The sequence below is a fragment of the Oncorhynchus mykiss genome, chromosome 11, assembly GCF_013265735.2.
Source record: "Oncorhynchus mykiss isolate Arlee chromosome 11, USDA_OmykA_1.1, whole genome shotgun sequence".
Taxonomy (NCBI): Eukaryota; Metazoa; Chordata; class Actinopteri; order Salmoniformes; family Salmonidae; genus Oncorhynchus; species Oncorhynchus mykiss.
This window is the reverse complement of record NC_048575.1, coordinates 83,633,801-83,654,050: the sequence shown is the minus strand read 5'-3', so window position 1 is coordinate 83,654,050 and position 20,250 is coordinate 83,633,801. Positions and strand designations below refer to the sequence as shown.

At 44.7% G+C, this 20,250-nt stretch overlaps 1 protein-coding gene across 3 annotated transcripts in view; it reads right to left on the bottom strand.

The window, feature by feature from the left end:
• Positions 1–19,667, bottom strand: part of tut7 (terminal uridylyl transferase 7) — a 63,654-nt gene extending 43,987 nt beyond the window's left edge. The window contains exons 1-11 of one of the 3 annotated variants that reach the window (XM_036936544.1): positions 19,510–19,667; positions 18,118–18,408; positions 17,902–18,035; positions 16,727–16,884; positions 10,034–10,150; positions 9,740–9,917; positions 7,995–8,083; positions 6,596–6,647; positions 6,389–6,458; positions 6,054–6,180; positions 5,361–5,480 (exon numbers count right to left, since the gene is read on the bottom strand). In XM_036936544.1, the coding sequence (XP_036792439.1) occupies positions 5,361–5,480; positions 6,054–6,180; positions 6,389–6,458; positions 6,596–6,647; positions 7,995–8,083; positions 9,740–9,917; positions 10,034–10,150; positions 16,727–16,884; positions 17,902–18,035; positions 18,118–18,392 (1,320 nt within the window). In that variant the 5' untranslated portion in view covers positions 18,393–18,408; positions 19,510–19,667. Of the gene's footprint in view, positions 1–5,360; positions 5,481–6,053; positions 6,181–6,388; positions 6,459–6,595; positions 6,648–7,994; positions 8,084–9,739; positions 9,918–10,033; positions 10,151–16,726; positions 16,885–17,901; positions 18,036–18,117; positions 18,409–18,673; positions 18,753–19,108; positions 19,262–19,509 lie in introns of those variants that run through there. The other 2 variants (XM_036936546.1, XM_036936545.1) reach the window with 2 other exon arrangements.
• Positions 19,668–20,250: the final 583 nt, after the last annotated feature.

Sequence of the window (20,250 nt, the reverse complement as noted above, 5' to 3'; positions counted from 1 at the left end):
GCAGCAGCTACTCTTCCTGGGGTCGACACAAAACATAAAACACAATACAGAACATTACTAGACAAGGGTTGTAAACTTTACACATATTTGTACAGAACCGTGCGGTACGAGGACCTCGGTTCGGTCCGGAATGAGAACGTTAAAACAACAATTTACTAAATGAAAACACCAGACCTAATAGACTATGCCTTAAATACATTGTACGCCTCGAGTAAATCTGAGCAGCCCAAAAATGTCTGGCTATTCCGTTACAACTAGAGCCAATGTGTACGTTGTGATCAAAATTCTGATGTTAATTTGCGCATTTGAAAAACTGTCCTAATGTGAGGCGCAGCTGGGTACTAGTTCTGTACGACGGAGAGCGGGTAGGGTGGATAGACTGTCCTAATGTGAGGTGCAGCTGGGTACTAGTTCTGTACGACGGAGAGCGGTTAGGGTGGATAGACTGTCCTAATGTGAGGTGCAGCTGGGTACTAGTTCTGTACGACGGAGAGCGGGTAGGGTGGATAGACTGTCCTAATGTGAGGCGCAGCTGGGTACTAGTTCTGTACGACGGAGAGCGGGTAGGGTGGATAGACTGTCCTAATGTGAGGTGCAGCTGGGTACTAGTCCTGTACGACGGAGAGCGGTTAGGGTGGATAGACTGTCCTAATGTGAGGTGCAGCTGGGTACTAGTTCTGTACGACGGAGAGCGGGTAGGGTGGATAGACTGTCCTAATGTGAGGTGCAGCTGGGTACTAGTCCTGTACGACGGAGAGAGGGTAGGGTGGATAGACTGTCCTAATGTGAGGCGCAGCTGGGTACTAGTCCTGTACGACGGAGAGAGGGTAGGGTGGATAGACTGTCCTAATGTGAGGCGCAGCTGGGTACTAGTCCTGTACGACGGAGAGAGGGTAGGGTGGATAGACTGTCCTAATGTGAGGTGCAGCTGGGTACTAGTTCTGTACGACGGAGAGAGGGTAGGGTGGATAGACTGTCCTAATGTGAGGCGCAGCTGGGTACTAGTTCTGTACGACGGAGAGCGGGTAGGGTGGATAGACTGTCCTAATGTGAGGCGCAGCTGGGTACTAGTTCTGTACGACGGAGAGCGGGTAGGGTGGATAGACTGTCCTAATGTGAGGTGCAGCTGGGTACTAGTCCTGTACGACGGAGAGCGGGTAGGGTGGATAGACTGTCCTAATGTGAGGTGCAGCTGGGTACTAGTCCTGTACGACGGAGAGCGGGTAGGGTGGATAGACTGTCCTAATGTGAGGTGCAGCTGGGTACTAGTTCTGTACGACGGAGAGAGGGTAGGGTGGATAGACTGTCCTAATGTGAGGCGCAGCTGGGTACTAGTCCTGTACGACGGAGAGCGGGTAGGGTGGATAGACAAGGAGGACTCTCCATTGTAGTTTAAAAATCACCCGTTCGGGAACATTTTGGCTTCCCAGTAAATTACAACGGTGACGGACAGAGATAGATTCTCGTTCAGCAGTGGCGACACACTATCAATCTACCAACGAGCTCGTTGGTTAAAAAGGATAATCCACCCCAAACCACTACTTCCAAATTTATTTTTTATTTTTACCCCTTTTTCTCCCCAATTTCATGGTATCCAATTGTTTTAGTAGCTACTATCTTGTCTCATCGCTACAACTCCCGTACGGGCTCAGGAGAGACGAAGGTTGAAAGTCATGCGTCCTCCGATACACAACCCAACCAAGCCGCACTGCTTCTTAACACAGCGCGCATCCCACCCGGAAGCCAACTGCACCAATGTGTCGGAGGCTACACCGTGCACCCTAGGTTAGCGTGCACTGCGCCCGGCCCGCCACAGGAGTCGCTGGTGCGCGATGAGTCAAGGATATCCCTACCGGCCAAACCCTCCCTAACCCGGACGACGCTAGGCCAATTGTGTGTCGCCCCATCGGCCACCCGAGAGGCCTCTAATTCCTATTATTAACAGTGTTAAAACACTAATTTGTGAAAACAATATTTTTTTGATGAACAAATGTTTCATTTCGTAGTTATAAACAGGGTTGGTTGAAACGTGAAAAATCATTTTTGGAAATCTGATGCAGTTCAAATCTACTATAAAACCCACAATGCAATGTTCTCCATCTCCCTGGGCTGGCTAGAAAACATAGCTACACAAAATAAGTCCATATCAGCATGTGAAGTAGCCAGCTAGCTGTAAAAATCGCCTAAAACAAACTGTTATCAATTTAGGAGTCTCCCTTAAGGAGATGGGTGAAACTCAATTAGAATTGCGTTGACAACGTGAATTGGTTTACGTTACCCTCCCCCCGCTGGGACAAACGGGTCGTCCCAGCGTGAGTTAAACATCTAATGGTCGCCCCAGCGTGAGTTAAATATCTAATGGTCGCCCCAGCGTGAGTTAAACATATCTAACGGTCGCCCCAGCGTGAGTTAAACATATCTAACGGTCGCCCCAGCGTGAGTTAAACATATCTAACGGTCGCCCCAGCGTGAGTTAAATATCTAATGGTCGCCCCAGCGTGAGTTAAACATATCTAACGGTCGCCCCAGCGTGAGTTAAACATATCTAACGGTCGCCCCAGCGTGAGTTAAATATCTAACGGTCGCCCCAGCGTGAGTTAAACATCTCTAACGGTCGCCCCAGCGTGAGTTAAATATCTAATGGTCGCCCCAGCGTGAGTTAAACATCTCTAACGGTCGCCCCAGCGGGAGTTAAACATCTCTAACGGTCGCCCCAGCGTGAGTTAAACATCTCTAACGGTCGCCCCAGCGTGAGTTAAATATCTAATGGTCGCCCCAGCGTGAGTTAAACATCTCTAACGGTCGCCCCAGCGGGAGTTAAACATATCTAACGGTCGCCCCAGCGTGAGTTAAATATCTAATGGTCGCCCCAGCGTGAGTTAAACATCTCTAACGGTCGCCCCAGCGTGAGTTAAATATCTAATGGTCGCCCCAGCGTGAGTTAAATATCTCTAACGGTCGCCCCAGCGTGAGTTAAATATCTAATGGTCGCCCCAGCGTGAGTTAAACATCTCTAACGGTCGCCCCAGCGGGAGTTAAACATCTCTAACGGTCGCCCCAGCGTGAGTTAAATATCTAATGGTCGCCCCAGCGTGAGTTAAACATCTAACGGTCGCCCCAGCGGGAGTTAAACATCTCTAACGGTCGCCCCAGCGTGAGTTAAATATCTCTAACGGTCGTGTGTTGTTTTATGCACGTGATGTCAGAATGCAGTCACTGTTCTAAAATGTGATTGTTACGGATCAGGACAGTTGCCATCCGCTGTCTGATAATTATCTATAGACTGTTTCAACTCGTCAATATCTAATGATTCTCTAACAGTTTGAGTTGAGGAGTGTTCCGCCTCATTAATTCACATAGAAGTAGTCAATGTCAGCGTTGCGGACAATTTATGTTTTACTGAGCTGGATAAACTTCTCTCGTGGAGGAGAGCCCACCGCGCAGATCAAGTAAGTAAATATTTGGGCAGTTCTTCCTGGCGCTCGGCTTCGTCTTCCTTGTTGTTTTCCTTACTGATAATAACTTTGGACAAGTGTGCGTTCCTATCAAACTAAGTTCCCTATTTTCTGTATATCGTGTTGTCTTTTCCGCTGTAGGCGCCTTTCAGTATGTATGTACCATAATGTATATACAGTTTTATTCACATTTTCAATTACTGGTGACAAATAATGCATTACGATTATTGAGTAGATTGTAATGGACACCTATGATGTGTGTAAAATACTTTTTTGAAGGTTGTACTGATTATAATGAGCTAAGCTATTCGCCAGCTGTGTGTGGCGCCATGTTTGTTGACATTATGCAATGCATTCTGGGTGTCACGTAATCTGTCAAGACCATAGATGGTTTAATGAGGTGAAGGAATAGTTCACTCATCTTTCGGTGTAAACTTCTGGAAGTGAATGAAGGGAAGTGGATGATCGTAGACGACACACCCCCTTTCAACATGCACACTATAAAACAGACCAAACTCATCTTGTCTCCTCTTTATTATCTTTGGTTGATGCAGAAAGAAAACAAGCTTGGCGGCAACACACAAACTAGCCATCTTCGGATGACTTTCGACTTCTGCTAAGTGTTTTACTCAATTATTTAGATCAATGGTGAGCTCACCTGTCATGTGATTAATTATAAATAGTAATTGCTATTAGCTAATTCATAGTGTTGTTTCTGTCAGCCGAGAGTTATAAAATATGACAGCTTGCGTTACGTCAACCTTTCCTCGGTTAGCGCTGGGACAAATGTAACCTACATTTTTCCGGTTTGGATGATTGTGTTACGCTGTAGCTACTTCTGTGAATGTCTGAACGTCGCACCCAAAAAATAAAACAGCTCACATTCTGGACATAACTTTGTAAGGACTGTGTTTGTGCAAAAATATCTCTGGAAAAAAAAAAAAAAAATAGAACTGTGTTGCGTCATTCCCTGACTGTTGCGTCATTCGCTGACTGTTGCGTCATTCCCTGACTGTTGCGTCATTTCCTGACTGTTGCGTCATTCCCTGACTGTTGCGTCATTCCCTGACTGTTGCGTCATTCGCTGATTGTTGCGTCATTCGCTGATTGTTGCGTCATTCGCTGATTGTTGCATCATTCGCTGATTGTTGCATCATTCCCTGATTGTTGCATCATTCGCTGATTGTTGCATCATTCGCTGATTGTTGCGTCATTCGCTGATTGTTGCGTCATTCGCTGATTGTTGCGTCATTCGCTGATTGTTGCGTCATTCGCTGATTGTTGCGTCATTCGCTGATTGTTGCGTCATTCCCTGATTGTTGCATCATTCCCTGATTGTTGCATCATTCCCTGATTGTTGCATCATTCCCTGATTGTTGCATCATTCGCTGATTGTTGCATCATTCCCTGATTGTTGCATCATTCCCTGATTGTTGCATCATTCGCTGATTGTTGCATCATTCGCTGATTGTTGCATCATTCCCTGATTGTTGCATCATTCGCTGATTGTTGCATCATTCGCTGATTGTTGCATCATTCTCTGATTGTTGCATCATTCCCTGATTGTTGCATCATTCGCTGATTGTTGCATCATTCGCTGATTGTTGCATCATTCCCTGATTGTTGCATCATTCGCTGATTGTTGCATCATTCCCTGATTGTTGCATCATTCGCTGATTGTTGCATCATTCTCTGATTGTTGCATCATTCCCTGATTGTTGCATCATTCGCTGATTGTTGCATCATTCGCTGATTGTTGCATCATTCGAAACTGGACGTTCTAAATAGGTGTTCTAATGACACCGGTTTGATCGCGCTCGACAGGGACCAGTGTAGAATGATCACACCCGGGTGTGTGTGTGTGTTGGTACGTGTGAAAAGGTTAAAACAAGACTGTGTGTGTACCTCGTGTCCCAGGTAGGCAGGCAGGACGGGCCGTTTCCTCTGTTGGAGGAAGTAGATGACCATGAGAGCCAGGACGTACGAAGGCAGACCTCCCTCCTCCGCTCGGTCCACGTGACAGATCTGAGACAGACAGACGGGGGAGCACACAATGTCAAAAACACTGAAAAGTGAGCCTTGGGACACAAAGGACAATTCTGAATATATGGAGTGAATCCTAACTGACACAAATCCAATGTGAAGTTAATTTACAGATTATGTGAAAATGTGACTTAATTCACCGGCCAAAATGTCTGAGGAACCTCAGCGCCTCACCTAGAGAAATATCTAGGGCAGGGATGGGCAACTGGTGGCACGGGACCCCCTTTTTTGTAGGCCCGCGGATCAACTCAAAGTCTTCTCTACGCCCCATGGTAAAATGTTCAGAATTGCAGGGAAAATGTATCACATTCGCATTTTTTCTCTCCGCTATCAAGAGCCGAGAAAACAAAACTTAGGACCAAACAAACTCAGGGCCGGCTTCGACTGCATGTGTGGGAACGCATACCCACGGGGCCACTGCTGACCCTCATGATAAGTTAGGATTCTTTGTGGCCCCCACTCCCCATCAAAGTTCCCCGTGATCTAGAGGAAACACTGATAGGCTAACTGGTGATGTGGTAGTAACCAGGTATGAGGGCCAATGAATAAACTCACCCAGGCCCAGTGTCTGAAACCCAGGACCAGTGGCAGCAGGAGAGGCTCCCGACTGGACAGCTCAAACAGGAAGGAGGTGGTCAGGCAGGCGTTGTCATTTCCTGCGCTCACCTTACACACCAGACCACTTGGACAACAACAACAACAACAACCATCAGACAGGTTCTTCCTGAAAAACTACAGGTCCCCCCATCAGCCACACTTTCACGTCGATCAAAAGGGAGATGTGGTTATATTCAGGAAGATTAGTGCTGAACAATACAACTGTCAGATAGCAGCACATATGAAAGAAGGTGAGGATCCAGAACAATGGATGTGATTAATGAAGGACTGACCTGTCCTTGTCTTTACAGATGACCACCGGAACCCTGGCATGAAAGTCTACCTCCAGGTTACTGTAGAGATCTGGAAACAACCACCACCACCACCAACTCCATCATCAACTCCACTAAATGACGATGCTAATGCTAACAGTTTCATTGGTTATTATGGTGGTTTCTACAGTAGCGTGTCTCGAGGGGGGAACAGTCAGTCATACTCACGGCTGACTGACAGACTCTTCTGTACCAGCAACAGAACGTCTGGCTGATGCATCTGTGAACATTGAAAAAATATATAGAATTTAAAAGAATATATACATGATAGATTACACAAAGGGAATATCTGTGAACACAGACCCATTTCAAAACCTTAATAAAATCATAGATGACAATATTATAGAGCTTCAGGAAAAACATTACCAGCAAAACGGAAAATAAACGAATCATTCACTATTAGTCTAGGAAGAGGAACACACGCATCTCATTAGCAAGCAGGGCTACTCGCACGCATCTCATCAGCAAGCAGGGCTACTCACACGCATCTCATTAGCAAGCAGGGCTACTCGCACGCATCTCATTAGCAAGCAGGGCTACTCGCACGCATCTCATTAGCAAGCAGGGCTACTCGCACGCATCTCATTAGCAAGCAGGGCCACTCGCACGCATCTCATCAGCAAGCAGGGCTACTCACACGCATCTCATCAGCAAGCAGGGCCACTCGCACGCATCTCATCAGCAAGCAGGGCTACTCGCACGCATCTCATCAGCAAGCAGGGCTACTCACACGCATCTCATCAGCAAGCAGGGCTACTCACACGCATCTCATCAGCAAGCAGGGCTACTCACACGCATCTCATCAGCAAGCAGGGCTACTCGCACGCATCTCATCAGCAAGCAGGGTTACTCACACGCATCTCATTAGCAAGCAGGGCTACTCACACGCATCTCATCAGCAAGCAGGGCTACTTACACGCATCTCATGAGCAAGCAGGGCTACTGACACGCATATCATGAGCAAGCAGGGCTACTCACACGCATCTCATGAGCAAGCAGGGCTACTCACACGCATCTCATGAGCAAGCAGGGTTACTCACACGCATCTCATCAGCAAGCAGGGCTACTCACACGCATCTCATTAGCAAGCAGGGCTACTCACACGCATCTCATCAGCAAGCAGGGCTACTCACACGCATCTCATTAGCAAGCAGGGCTACTCACACGCATCTCATCAGCAAGCAGGGCTACTCGCACGCATCTCATCAGCAAGCAGGGCTACTCACACACATCTCATTAGCAAGCAGGGCTACTCACACGCATCTCATCAGCAAGCAGGGCTACTCGCACGCATCTCATCAGCAAGCAGGGCTACTCACACGCATCTCATCAGCAAGCAAGGCTACTCACACGCATCTCATCAGCAAGCAGGGCTACTCACACGCATCTCATCAGCAAGCAGGGCTACTCGCACGCATCTCATCAGCAAGCAGGGCTACTCACACGCATCTCATTAGCAAGCAGGGCTACTCACACGCATCTCATTAGCAAGCAAGGCTACTCACACGCATCTCATCAGCAAGCAGGGCTACTCACATGCATCTCATCAGCAAGCAGGGCTACTCACATGAGGGGGGAACTGGATATCAATGTTGACATCAGAATCTTTGAAACCAAACTTGGTGCAGGAAGACCCATAGAGCCTGAGTTTCACCTCTGGGGGGCGAATAGAGAACACACACAAAAAAACTAAAACATTAACCCTATTCATCCTTAATGATATTCTCATCTTTCTACTGTAAACATGCCTAGCCTTTCCAGGAAAAAAAACCCCACCAAAACTACATGTTCTGGAGACTTGCTCCCTGGCTAAAGTGGACTTTCTCCAGGACTCCCCATCATTCCCACTCAGCACGCTTGTCTAGTTAAAATCCTATTCACATGCATATTAACACACACTTGTACATGTGTTAAATAGGACAATATAAAATCACCCAACAAATTAGTATAACTTTTAAACTGAATAAGTTAAAGAATGGCACCAGTTGGCCTATAGGGGGTGCTGTAGTCAGCAGTAACACGTAAGACCTTATTTTGGACACCTTGTTTGACAGACTTAAACTTTGTACACCGAGTCTACAAAATATTAGGAACACCTGCCCTTTCCATGACAGACTGACCAGGTGAACCCAGGTGAAATCTATGATCCCTAATTGATGTAACCTGTTAAATCCACTTCTATCAGTGTAGGTGAAGGGGAGAAAATGGGTTTTTCACACTCAACAGTTTCCTGTGTGTATCAAGAACAGTCCACCACCCAAAGGACATTCAGCCAACTAGACACAACTGTGGGAAGCATTGAAGTCAACATGGGTCAGCATCCCTGTGGAACATTTGACACCGTGTAGAGTCCATGACCCGACGAATTCAGGCTGTTATGAGGGCTAAACAGCGTGGCAACTCAATATTAGGCAGGTGTTCCTAATGTTTTGTACACTCAGTGTATGTAGGTGTCATTCCTCATGCTGAACAAATTTGTCTCAAGGACCATCAGGATATATTCTCCTCCATCTTGGACACTTTTTGGAAAACCTTATTGTGAACCATAAGTCCAAATAACACCACACTTCCTGTGTTTGAGGAAAGCTAAGAGACTGCTTAAAAGGTGCTTACCTATAGAACAACGAGAGGAACTGCCCTTCCCTACTTTCAAACCCTACACCCCAACCCGAGCACTCCTGGTCATTTATGAACATTTGAACATCTTGGCCATGTTCTGTTATAATCTCCACCCGGCACAGCCAGAAGAGGACTGGCCACCCCTCATAGCCTGGTTCCTCTCTAGGTTTCTTCCTAGGTTTTGGACTTTCTAGGCAGTTTTTCCTAGCCAACGTGCTTCTACACCTGCATTGCTTGCAGTTTGGGGTTTTTGGCTGGGTTTCTGTACAGCACTTTGAGATATCAGCTGATGTTCGAAGGGCTATATAAATACATTTGATTTGGTGAGGACGACGAGCAGTTAAGCTTCACTGTTTGTGCAGAAATTCTTTGGTTGTGCAAACCCACAGTTTCATCAGCTGTCTGATGGATGTGGAGGTCCTGGGCTGGCGTGGTTAGATGTGGTCTGTGGTTTAGGCCGGTTGGATGTACCCCCAAATTCTCAAAAAAGACGTTGAGGCTTACAGTAGAGAAATTAACATTCGATCAGCTCTGTTGGACATTCCTGCAGTCAGCATGCCAATTGCTCCCTCAAAACTTGAGACATCTGTGACATTCCGTTGTCTGACAAAACTGCACATTTTAGAGTGGCCTTTTATTGTCCCCAAAACACTGGTCTAGTCTACACCTCTAGTCTAGTGTCCATTCTCTCACCAGGCAGGACGGCTGTGAGGACTTCCTGCATGTTGGAGACGATCTTTTGTCTGTTCTCTACATCCTGGTCACTCATCCCCCTCTCTCTGACCACGCCCTCCAGGGCCATGCCCACTGCTGCCACCTGCTCTGCCCTGGGGGGCGCAATCTCCGTCAGCATCTCCTCCTCACAACGCTCCTACAGAGGGCAGTCACAGAGCAAACACACACACACGTTACGCACACAGGTCACAATAAAACATTGTTATATCTTATTATTTTGAATAATATAACAATAGTATCAGTTGTTCTCACCTTGGCTCTCCTCTTGTGCCACTTGTCTTTCATGTGTCTGTGAGCGTCAGAGACAGAGTCCAGCAGTACCTCACACAGAGAGCAGGAGTAGACAGCACTGGGGTTACTGTGGGACCTCTGAGAGAGAGAGAGAGAGAGAGAGAGAACTGGGGTTACTGTGGGACCTCAGAGAGAGAGAGAGAGACAGAGAGAGAGAGAAACAGAGAGAGAGAGAGAGACAGAGAGAGACAGAGACACAGAGAGAGAGAGACAGAAAGAGAGAGACAGAAAGAGAGAGACAGAAAGAGAGAGAGACAGAGAGAGAGACAGAGAGAGAGAGAGAGACAGAGAGAGAGAGACAGAGAGAGAGAGACAGAGAGAGAGAGACAGAGAGAGAGAGACAGAGAGAGAGAGACAGAGAGAGAGAGAGAGAGAGAGACAGAGAGAGAGAGACAGAGAGAGAGAGACAGAGAGACAGAGACAGACAGAGAGAGACAGAGAGACAGAGAGAGAGACAGAGAGAGAGACAGAGAGAGAGACAGAGAGAGAGACAGAGAGAGAGACAGAGAGAGAGACAGAGAGAGAGACAGAGAGAGAGACAGAGAGAGAGACAGAGAGAGAGACAGAGAGAGAGACAGAGAGAGAGACAGAGAGAGAGACAGAGAGAGAGACAGAGACAGAGAGACAGAGACAGAGAGACAGAGACAGAGAGAGACAGAGAGAGAGACAGAGAGAGAGACAGAGAGAGAGACAGAGAGAGAGAGAGAGAGACAGAGAGAGAAAGAGAGAGACAGAGAGAGAGAGACAGAGACAGAGAGAGACAGACAGAGAGAGAGAGACAGAGAGAGAGACAGAGAGAGAGACAGAGCGAGAGAGACAGAGAGAGAGAGAGACAGAGCGAGAGAGAGAGGTAACCACCACATATTTGGACACCCCTCCTTGTACAGTAGCCCTATTATAAATAATAGAAACAGTCCTGACCAAATACTGAACAAAAATGGAAAAGAGTTAGTACATCTCTGTCGAGCCTTAGGCCTGTACATGCTTAATGGTAGAATCAGAGGGGACTCTTTAGGTCAGTTTACTTACTGCTCAGCTCTTGGGACAAGTGTAGTCGATTATGCCATCACTGACATTGACCCCTCCTCCATTAGTGCATTCACTGTCAGACCACAGACACCATTGTCAGATCACAGTCAGATCAACGTGTTTCTGAAGAAATTAACCGGCAATATTCATTCAAAAAAACAGCCCAATAAACTTTACAACATAAACCAATCGTTCAGATGGGCTCCAAACAGTGCAGAGGCATTCATTGAAACATTGAACTCAAATGAAATGATGAACTCTATACAGTTTTTCAATAACTCACAGTACCAAAACAATAAAGATGGTGTCAATTCAGCTACCCAAAACATCAACTGCATATTCCAAAAAGCAGCATCGAAAGCAAATTTGAGAAAACCAAAGCAATGCAACATCAGAAGCAAAAATCAAAATGTTTCTGACAAATGGTTTGATAATGAATGTAAAACAATTAGAAAACACCTAAGACAAATGTCAAACAAAAAACATAAGCAGCAAAACAACCCAGAGCTACGATATGAATACTTTGAAACTCTGAAACAGTATAAACAAACACTGAAATGCAAGAAATGGAATTATACCAACAAGACACTTGATGAAATTGAAAACGCAATTGACCAAAATCAGTTCTGGGACATGTGGAACAATTTAAGCACAACAAAGCCACAAGAATTAGCCATACAAGATGTAGGAATTTGGAAAACTTACTTTGATAATCTATACAAAAACATCCCACAAAAAGACTTAAACCAGAACCAATTAGAAATTAAAGAAAAATTGAACATCCTGGAATCAGTCATTAAAAACAACCAAAATCCATTAGATTACCCAATAACCCAACAAGAACTAAATGAAAAGCTAAAATCTATTAAATCAAAAAAGGCTTGTGGTGTAGACAACATCAGAAATGAAATGCTGAAAAACAGCACACCTGAGTTGCAAAATGCTGTGCTTAAATTGTTCAACATGGTTTTAACTTCTGGCTGCTTCCCTGATGTCTGGAACCAGGGGCTCATCTCCCCTATCCACAAAAGTGGAGACAAATCAGACCCCAATAATTACAGGGGAATTTGCGTCAACAGTAACTTAGGAAAGATTTTCTGTAGCATTTTGAATTCAAGAATTCAAACCTTTCTTCAAGAAAAAAATGTAATAAGTAAATGTCAAATTGGCTTTCTCCCTAACCATCGCACTACTGACCATATATACACCTTACACACACTAATTAATAAACACGTCCACCAAAAAAAAGAGGGCAAAATCTTTGCTTGCTTTATTGACTTTAAAAAAGCATTTGATTCGATTTGGCACGAAGGGCTATTCTACAAAATTCTACAAAGTGGGCTTGGTGGTAAGGTGTATGACTTAATAAAATGTATGTACACAGAAAATAAGTGTGCAATAAAAATCAAAAACCAAAGAACAGAATTTTTTTCACAATGTCGAGGTGTGAGACAAGGCTGCAATTTGAGTCCAAATCTTTTCAACATTTATATCAATGAATTAGCAGACATGTTGGACCAATCTCCAGCCCCAGGACTCACACTATTTGACACAGAGGTGAAATACCTGCTATATGCTGATGACTTGGTACTTCTATCACCAACCAAAGAAGGTCTTCAACAAAACATTAATATTCTGGAGCAATATTGCCATAATTGGGCCCTGGCAGTAAATTTCCAAAAAACTAAAATCATGATTTTCCAAAAAAAACCCAGATGTCAGAAACAAAAATTTAAATTCACCCTGAACAACACCTTAATTGAACACACAAAAAATTACACCTACCTTGGTCTGACCATATCTGCATCGGGAAACTTTAATATGGCAGTGAAGGCACTCAAAGAAAAAGCCCGCAGAGCAATGTATGCAATAAAAATGAAATTATTCAAAATCAACATCCCAATTAGAATTTGGACTAAAATATTTGACAGTGTAATCCTACCAATAGCACTTTATGGAAGTGAGGTTTGGGGGCCACTCAATAAACTGGATTTTAAAATGTGGGACAAACATCCAATTGAAGCCCTACATGCAGAATTCTGTCGGAAAATTCTACAAGTCCAGAGAAATACACCAACTAATGCATGTAGGGCAGAATTGGGCCGTTTTCCAGTAATAATGAAAATACAGAAAAGATCATTAAAATTTTGGCTACATCTAAATTCAAGTCCAAATTCGAGTCTGCAATTTAAAGCACTTCAAGCCCAAGAGCTGAGCCCAGAAACGAGCCCTCTCAGTCAGATGGTGTTGGACCTCACCAACCAAGCTGACACCAGCACTGCTTCAAAAGAAAGAATTCCAATAAACAAAATCATGAACCAATCAAAGGAATCATATTTACAATACTGGAAAAACGAAACAAAATCCCAAAGCCGACTAAATTGCTATCTGACCCTAAACAGAGAATATGAATTGGCTGATTATCTCTACTCTGTCAGAGATACGAAGCAGAGACAGATCCTTACCAAGTACAGGCTGAGTGACCACCGATTGGCAATAGAAACCGGCAGACATAAAAAGACATGGCTACCCAAAGAGGAGCGTGTATGTGGTCACTGCATGACAGGGGAGGTAGAGACAGAGATGCACTTTCTCCTTTACTGTGATAAATATTCCTCACAAAGAGATTCATTATTCACAGAAATGACTACATATATTCCACATTTTTACAAATTGAACCCAGAGGAAAAACTAAGAATACTCATGGGCGAAGGAGCAATGGCTCCTCTTGCAGCCAAATATGTATTTTCCTGCCATAGCCTGAGGGACACTGAATAATAACATCTGCATAGTAAACAGTAACTTACTTATTATTACTATTATTGTTATTACTATAATTATTAATGTTTACTGTAGACTGTTACCATTTTATTGTATTTATTTTTGTATTATTATTTACTACCATTTTATATTATTATTTGCTATCATTTACAATTTTGTTACAATGTATATTGTATACATTGTTGCTTTGGCAATATTGACACAATGTTTTTCATGCCAATAAAGCAGCTTGAATTTGAATTTGAATTTGAGAGAGAGAGAGGGACAGAGAACTGGGGTTACTGTGGGACCTCAGAGAGAGAGAAAGTCAGTGGCAGAGTGGCCACAGTAAGTCAATCCCCTGATTAGTTGAAATCAGTTGTGTGAATGTGAAGCCAGAACAACAAATGTACAATGTTGAGGACAGTGAAGCACTGTTCTCTCTAATAAGTACATCGAGAAGCCAGCCAGCGTCTCCTGGCTGTCCCGCAGAGGCAATTTCTAAAAACATAATTCCACTTTGACATTATGGGGTATTGTGTGTAGGCCAGTGACACAACTCAATTTAATCACATTTAAATTCAGGCTGTAAAAACTAAACAACGAGGAACAATTCAAGGCGTGTGAATAAACCATCACCGACACTGAATATACTAGTGACTGTGCTATCACAGCTAACCTTTTAGGGAAATATTATGCCGTTTGCGTTCACATTTTTGTTGGCTTTTATAATCGTGACAGAAATTGAAGTGAATAGAAAACAAGGTTAGCGGGATTCTCAAAACAAAACCTCATAGTTGGTAGCTACTTCCTGCCCGTCATGCTAGCCTAAACAGTCAAATATCACTTCAGAAAGGTAAAGATGTTGATATGGTCAGCATTGGATAGCATAGACCATCACAGACCATTTCCCCTTCTCTTGCTGCAGTCTTAGCTCATCTCTAAATAACAGAGATGATGTGAAAACCAACAAACGTTTAAAATTCACCAGTGGTTGTTTTGTTGGCATGTTTAGTCCTACGCCACTGTCGCCCCACTACGCCACTAACCCTCTTAATCTGACTTTGGCGCTCCGTCCAAGCAAGGCCTTTGGCGCTCCGCCCAAGCAAGGCCTTTGATTGGTTTGGCGTGTTTTACGATGCATCACGGATTTATACCGGGTTCTGACCCCCTTGTTTAGCCGATTTCTCCATGGAACTTCCCCGGGCTTCGCGTTTTGGGGACGGCTACCCCATTGGACCCAACATCCTGCTTGTCAGTATTATTCAATAATAAGAAATAAAACGTGTCGTGTTGTTTCTATTACAAAGTATGTCACTGCCCCTTTAAAGACGACACTGCCCCTTTAAGAGCTCTGTTGCGCCTAAACCAAGCTCAAACCTCCTGTTGTTGTTATTGCATGCATGCATGTATATATATATATATATATATATATATATACTATACTATACTATATACTATACTTTATATATATAAATATAATCACTGGCGCTCCAGAGAAAGGGGGGTCTAGGAGCAGTGTTGTGAGTATTATTATTAAATATTATAATTTTTTTTCTCTCCATTAGAACCGACTCTCCGGTGCACTTCAGTGTTGTTTACACTTCCAAAATGGTCACAAAAAACTATATTGTGATCTAACATTAACTGTTTGGCACACACAATACTCACAACACTGCTCCTAGACCCTCCTTTCTCTGGAGCGCCAGTGATTTCCACAACGAAGTCAAATGTCTTCCACACGTCTGACTTCCCCTTTCCCACCTGAGCAACCAGTTAAGCCGGTTTGAGTTTATTTTTCACGTTCATTTTGCTTTCACATGTTACCGTGTTCACGATTTTGTTATATCCAATGTATTGATGTGATTATGATAGGCTATAGGAGGTCACATGCATATAGAGGTCAGGCCCTATTGGTCACATACATGCGATGGGAAAGAGGGATACCTAGTCAGTTGTCCAACTGAATGCATTCAACTGAAATGCGTCTTCCCCATTTAACCTAACCCCTCTGAATCAGAGAGGTGTGTGTGTGTGGGGAGGTGTGTGTGTGTGGGGGGGGGGGGGGGGGGCTGCCTTAATCAACATCCACGTCTTCGGCGCCCGAGGAACAGGTTAACTGCCTCGCTCAGGGGCAGAACGACATATTTTTACCTCGTTAGCTCGGGTGCTTACATGTAAAGAGAGCATGGGTTGAGGGAAATAGGGAATGTTTTTCCTAAACAAATTAGGGATTTCGGTAAAAAAATAACTTTTCAGTCAGAAACAAGTAACTAAATGGCTGAAATTATGTTGCAGCTTCAGCATGGACAATAAACACGCTGTGGTGCCCAATTCATCAGGCTCTTTGTTCAGCCCTTTTTCTGTCTTAATTATTTCATTAAACTGTGTGCTTAAAGCATCAGACAAGCTCAGTGCATATAAAGTTGATTTGATTCAAACACATGGGGTGTGTCTATACGGGGAAAATAAGTTTAACACTTCGACAAATCGACTCTCGGTCAACCAGATCATTTTGTTGTTGTTGTCGTTGTCGGGGACAGCCCTAGTACCCTCAAATATGAATCACTTAGGCGAGACAAATTTTCAGCCCTTTTGAGGGCAGGTGGTTAGTGTGGTAACAGGGTTCGGCTGTCTGTTGAAGCAAACATAAACTAATGTTGACCAACAACCAAGCGTTGAAAAACAACCTAGCGGGAGAAAGGTTATACAGACTTTTCTGAACTGAAATGTTTAAAAGAAGAAGAGGGAAAAAGTAGCTGCCGAAAATAAGTCTGTTACTGGCTGTTTAGCACACAGCAGACATTTAGGGAAAACACTGATGGGAGTTGAGTAACGCTCCTCCTCTCCGGATGGATGGCTCACCTTCTTCAGACGGAAGATCTTCTCTCTGCCAATCTTGTCCTCCGCCTGTTTCAGTCCCAGCAGCTCTTTGGCTGACAGAGCCGACTCATCCACCACCGGCCCATGGTCCTCCTCACCTAGACCCCGCCTCCAGTTATGGTTTCTACGATTCCTGCCCCCTGGGAGCACACAAACTATGTTAGCCATAGTCCTCCTTCCCCCGCGGAGACAAAAAAAACGACGTTACCTAGAGCACTTCACACACTTTCATGACTCCCCCCGCTGTGTTCGAGACCATTACATCCGTGATGTATCATGGGTAAATTGTGACTGGCTGATCTACAAATAATATTGAGTAGTTAATTATGATGCGAGGTGATGCGTCTCAACTCCCCTTTTGAAGTGGAACGCGCCGCTACTGAAGATAAGACAGGAGAACTTTGTTTGGGTTGGCTGAGCTGTGAGGTGAGTTGTCTGCGGTCTCTCTCCTGCCATAATGCTCCCTGTCCTATCTTCCTGGCTACATTATCTACCCACCCGACTACATTATCTTCCCGGCTACATTATCTACCCGCCCGGCTACATTATCTACCCGCCCGGCTACATTATCTACCCGCCCGGCTACATTATCTACCCAGCTACATTGCCAACCCGACTACATTATCTACACATCCGACTACATTACCCACCCGACTACATTATCTACCCAGCTACATTACCCACCCGACTACATTATCTACATTACCCACCCGACTACATTATCTACCCGGCTACATTACCCACCCGACTACATTATCTACCCAGCTACATTACCCACCCGACTACATTATCTACACATCCGACTACATTACCCACCCGACTACATTATCTACCCGGCTACATTACCCACCCGACTACATTATCTACCCGGCTACATTACCCACCCGACTACATTATCTACCCAGCTACATTACCCACCCAGCTACATTACCCACCCGACTACATTATCTACCCAGCTACATTACCCACCCGACTACATTATCTACATTACCCACCCGACTACATTATCTACCCGGCTACATTACCCACCCGACTACATTATCTACCCAGCTACATTACCCACCCGACTACATTATCTACACATCCGACTACATTACCCACCCGACTACATTATCTACCCAGCTACATTACCCACCCGCCAGGAGGTGTTGGTGTACCTGAGTGAAGTGTGTTGTCAACGTTGTCTCTCCTCTGCTCCCTGTCCTCTCCCTGAGAAGTTCTCCTCCAGTGTTGTGAAGGGCGCTCTCTCCAGTTCTCCTCCCGGCCCTCGGCCTGCTGGCTCTCTGGGTACCTGCAAATAGTGTTAGCATGGCGACTTAGCGTGACATGTTTTCCTATGAGAAATGATAACTATTTGATCTTAGCGTAGCTACCTGGCTCTCTGGAAGTCCTCCCTCTGTGAGGGGCTGTGGCCCTCTTTGAATCCCCCTGCAGGGTAGCTGCTCTGGGGCTCCATCGCTCCCTTCTTGGAGCTGGCGTGGTGAAGCCCTCCGTGGCCTCCCCTCTTCCCCTGGCCACGCCTCTCCGGCTTGGGGCTGTACCCTCTCCCTGCATCCTGGTTCCTCCAGGTGTCAGCCTCGTCTGCTACCGGGCCCCTCTCCCGGCCTTCCTGCTTGGGGTAGCGTGGCCTGCCTCCTGACTCTTCCATGGTGTTTCTACTAGGCCTGTGATGTGACAACGAGAGGGAGATGTCATCCATTACTACCCCTGGGGAATGTAGTGGCCACTAGCTCTGGCCCAGGGTGTTAAAGAAGCCCTGGACAATACATACGTGGCTACAAGCTCGTAAAGACATCACATATAAGGACAGTTCATTCATTTGGCTTACTTCTATATATGTTAGCTAACTAGCTACTTCCTCAAAACGTAAGCGAGTTAATTAGCTATCATGCCAAACTGCTAGTCAACTAGGTAGCTATGAAGACTCACTCAGGAATGGGAACGGAGACAGATAAATAGTTTCAGATGCAATGAGTACTTTACTGAAAAGTTGTGTGTCTGCCATTACTCCGGAAGGAAGTCCTCTCTAAACAACCCACTTCAATACCCAATGATATTTAGCGTTATAGTCTACCATAACCACTGACTGATCGACAAACAACCTTGCATCAAAAATAGCCAGTCATTATTATTTGTAGATCAGTCAGTCACAATTTACCCATGATACATTACAGTTTTGATCCACCCGAACAAATACTTAGTCTCAATACGTAACAATGGAGTTAATTAGCCGTCACGCCAAACTGCTAGCTAGCTATGAAGGCCCAACAGTTTAGTAACAATTGTCAGTAAGTGTGGTTGACTATTTTATGTTACTGATCACATATTAACTAAGCCATGCGTTACATTTGTAAAACAACTTGCCTGGCAGGTGTTTGTTTTTGGTTTCTTCTTCTTCCTGAGTGTTAGCTATCTAACTTTAGCATGTTAGCATGTTGTCACAAGGTTATTGGCTAACTATGCTAGCCACCATGACTTGACATTTAGCAACTTGTCGCTTAGCTTAAAGGACTATGTGCTGACAAGTGTTGGATCTATTCTGTACAACTGGCTAATTTGACTACAAAACCAGTAACTAACCTGGTCTGATTTCACAATCTGTGACCTTTCTGTTTATCGAATGAAACCGCTAACACCAGTTACTGTGTTAGCTAGCTAGCTACACTAGCCTGTTAGCTATCCGGCTACTCATGTTACCTGTCTTTTGGGGTTGCACTGCTAGCTAATACACAAACATAAACGGTGACCATAATATTTAGCAATACCTTGAGTGTTTGTATGGGCAGCATACTCCTGTGTTTATTCGTTATGGTATCGGTAGCTAGCTGGCTGGCTAGCTGGCCACAAACACCTTCTGCACCAATACAATGTTCTACGCACAAGAGTTTCCAAGGGAAGAGCAAAACATGTTTCCTGATGACGTTGAAATACACGTTTCACGTATTTATCTTATATATATTTTTGGTTTGTTGAGTGGTTACTGCCCTCTACTGGTGAAAATAGTGAAGGACATGGAAATTGATTTTTAATTCAGAGGTGACACTGCCAAGTCATTCAATAAAGATAAGGAGTCCTTTGGGATATGGAGAGAGTTGGTTACAAATTAAGATTTTCGTTATCTGTGGAATATCGGAGCTCTAATAAAGATGAATCAGCCTGGATGTTAAACCATGTTATCCATTTAGGGCTGGTTTCCCAGATACAGATTAAGAAGGGGTGGTAGGTAGACTGCCGGTTAGGAGCGTTGGGCCAGGAACAGCAAAGTTGCTGGATCGAATTTCAGAGCTGACAAGGTAAAAATCTGTTGTTCTACCCCTGAGCAAGGCAATTAACCCTAATTTCTCCAGGGTTGCCGTCAAGAATTGCTGACCCTGGCAGCGACCCCAGTCTCCGCAAAAATCACATTTCCATTTCACACCTCACACCTGTACAGGTTACCCACTTGTACATACGGTGAAACAGGACTATTATAAGCAGTCAATAATTTAAATGTGCAGTTAAGCACT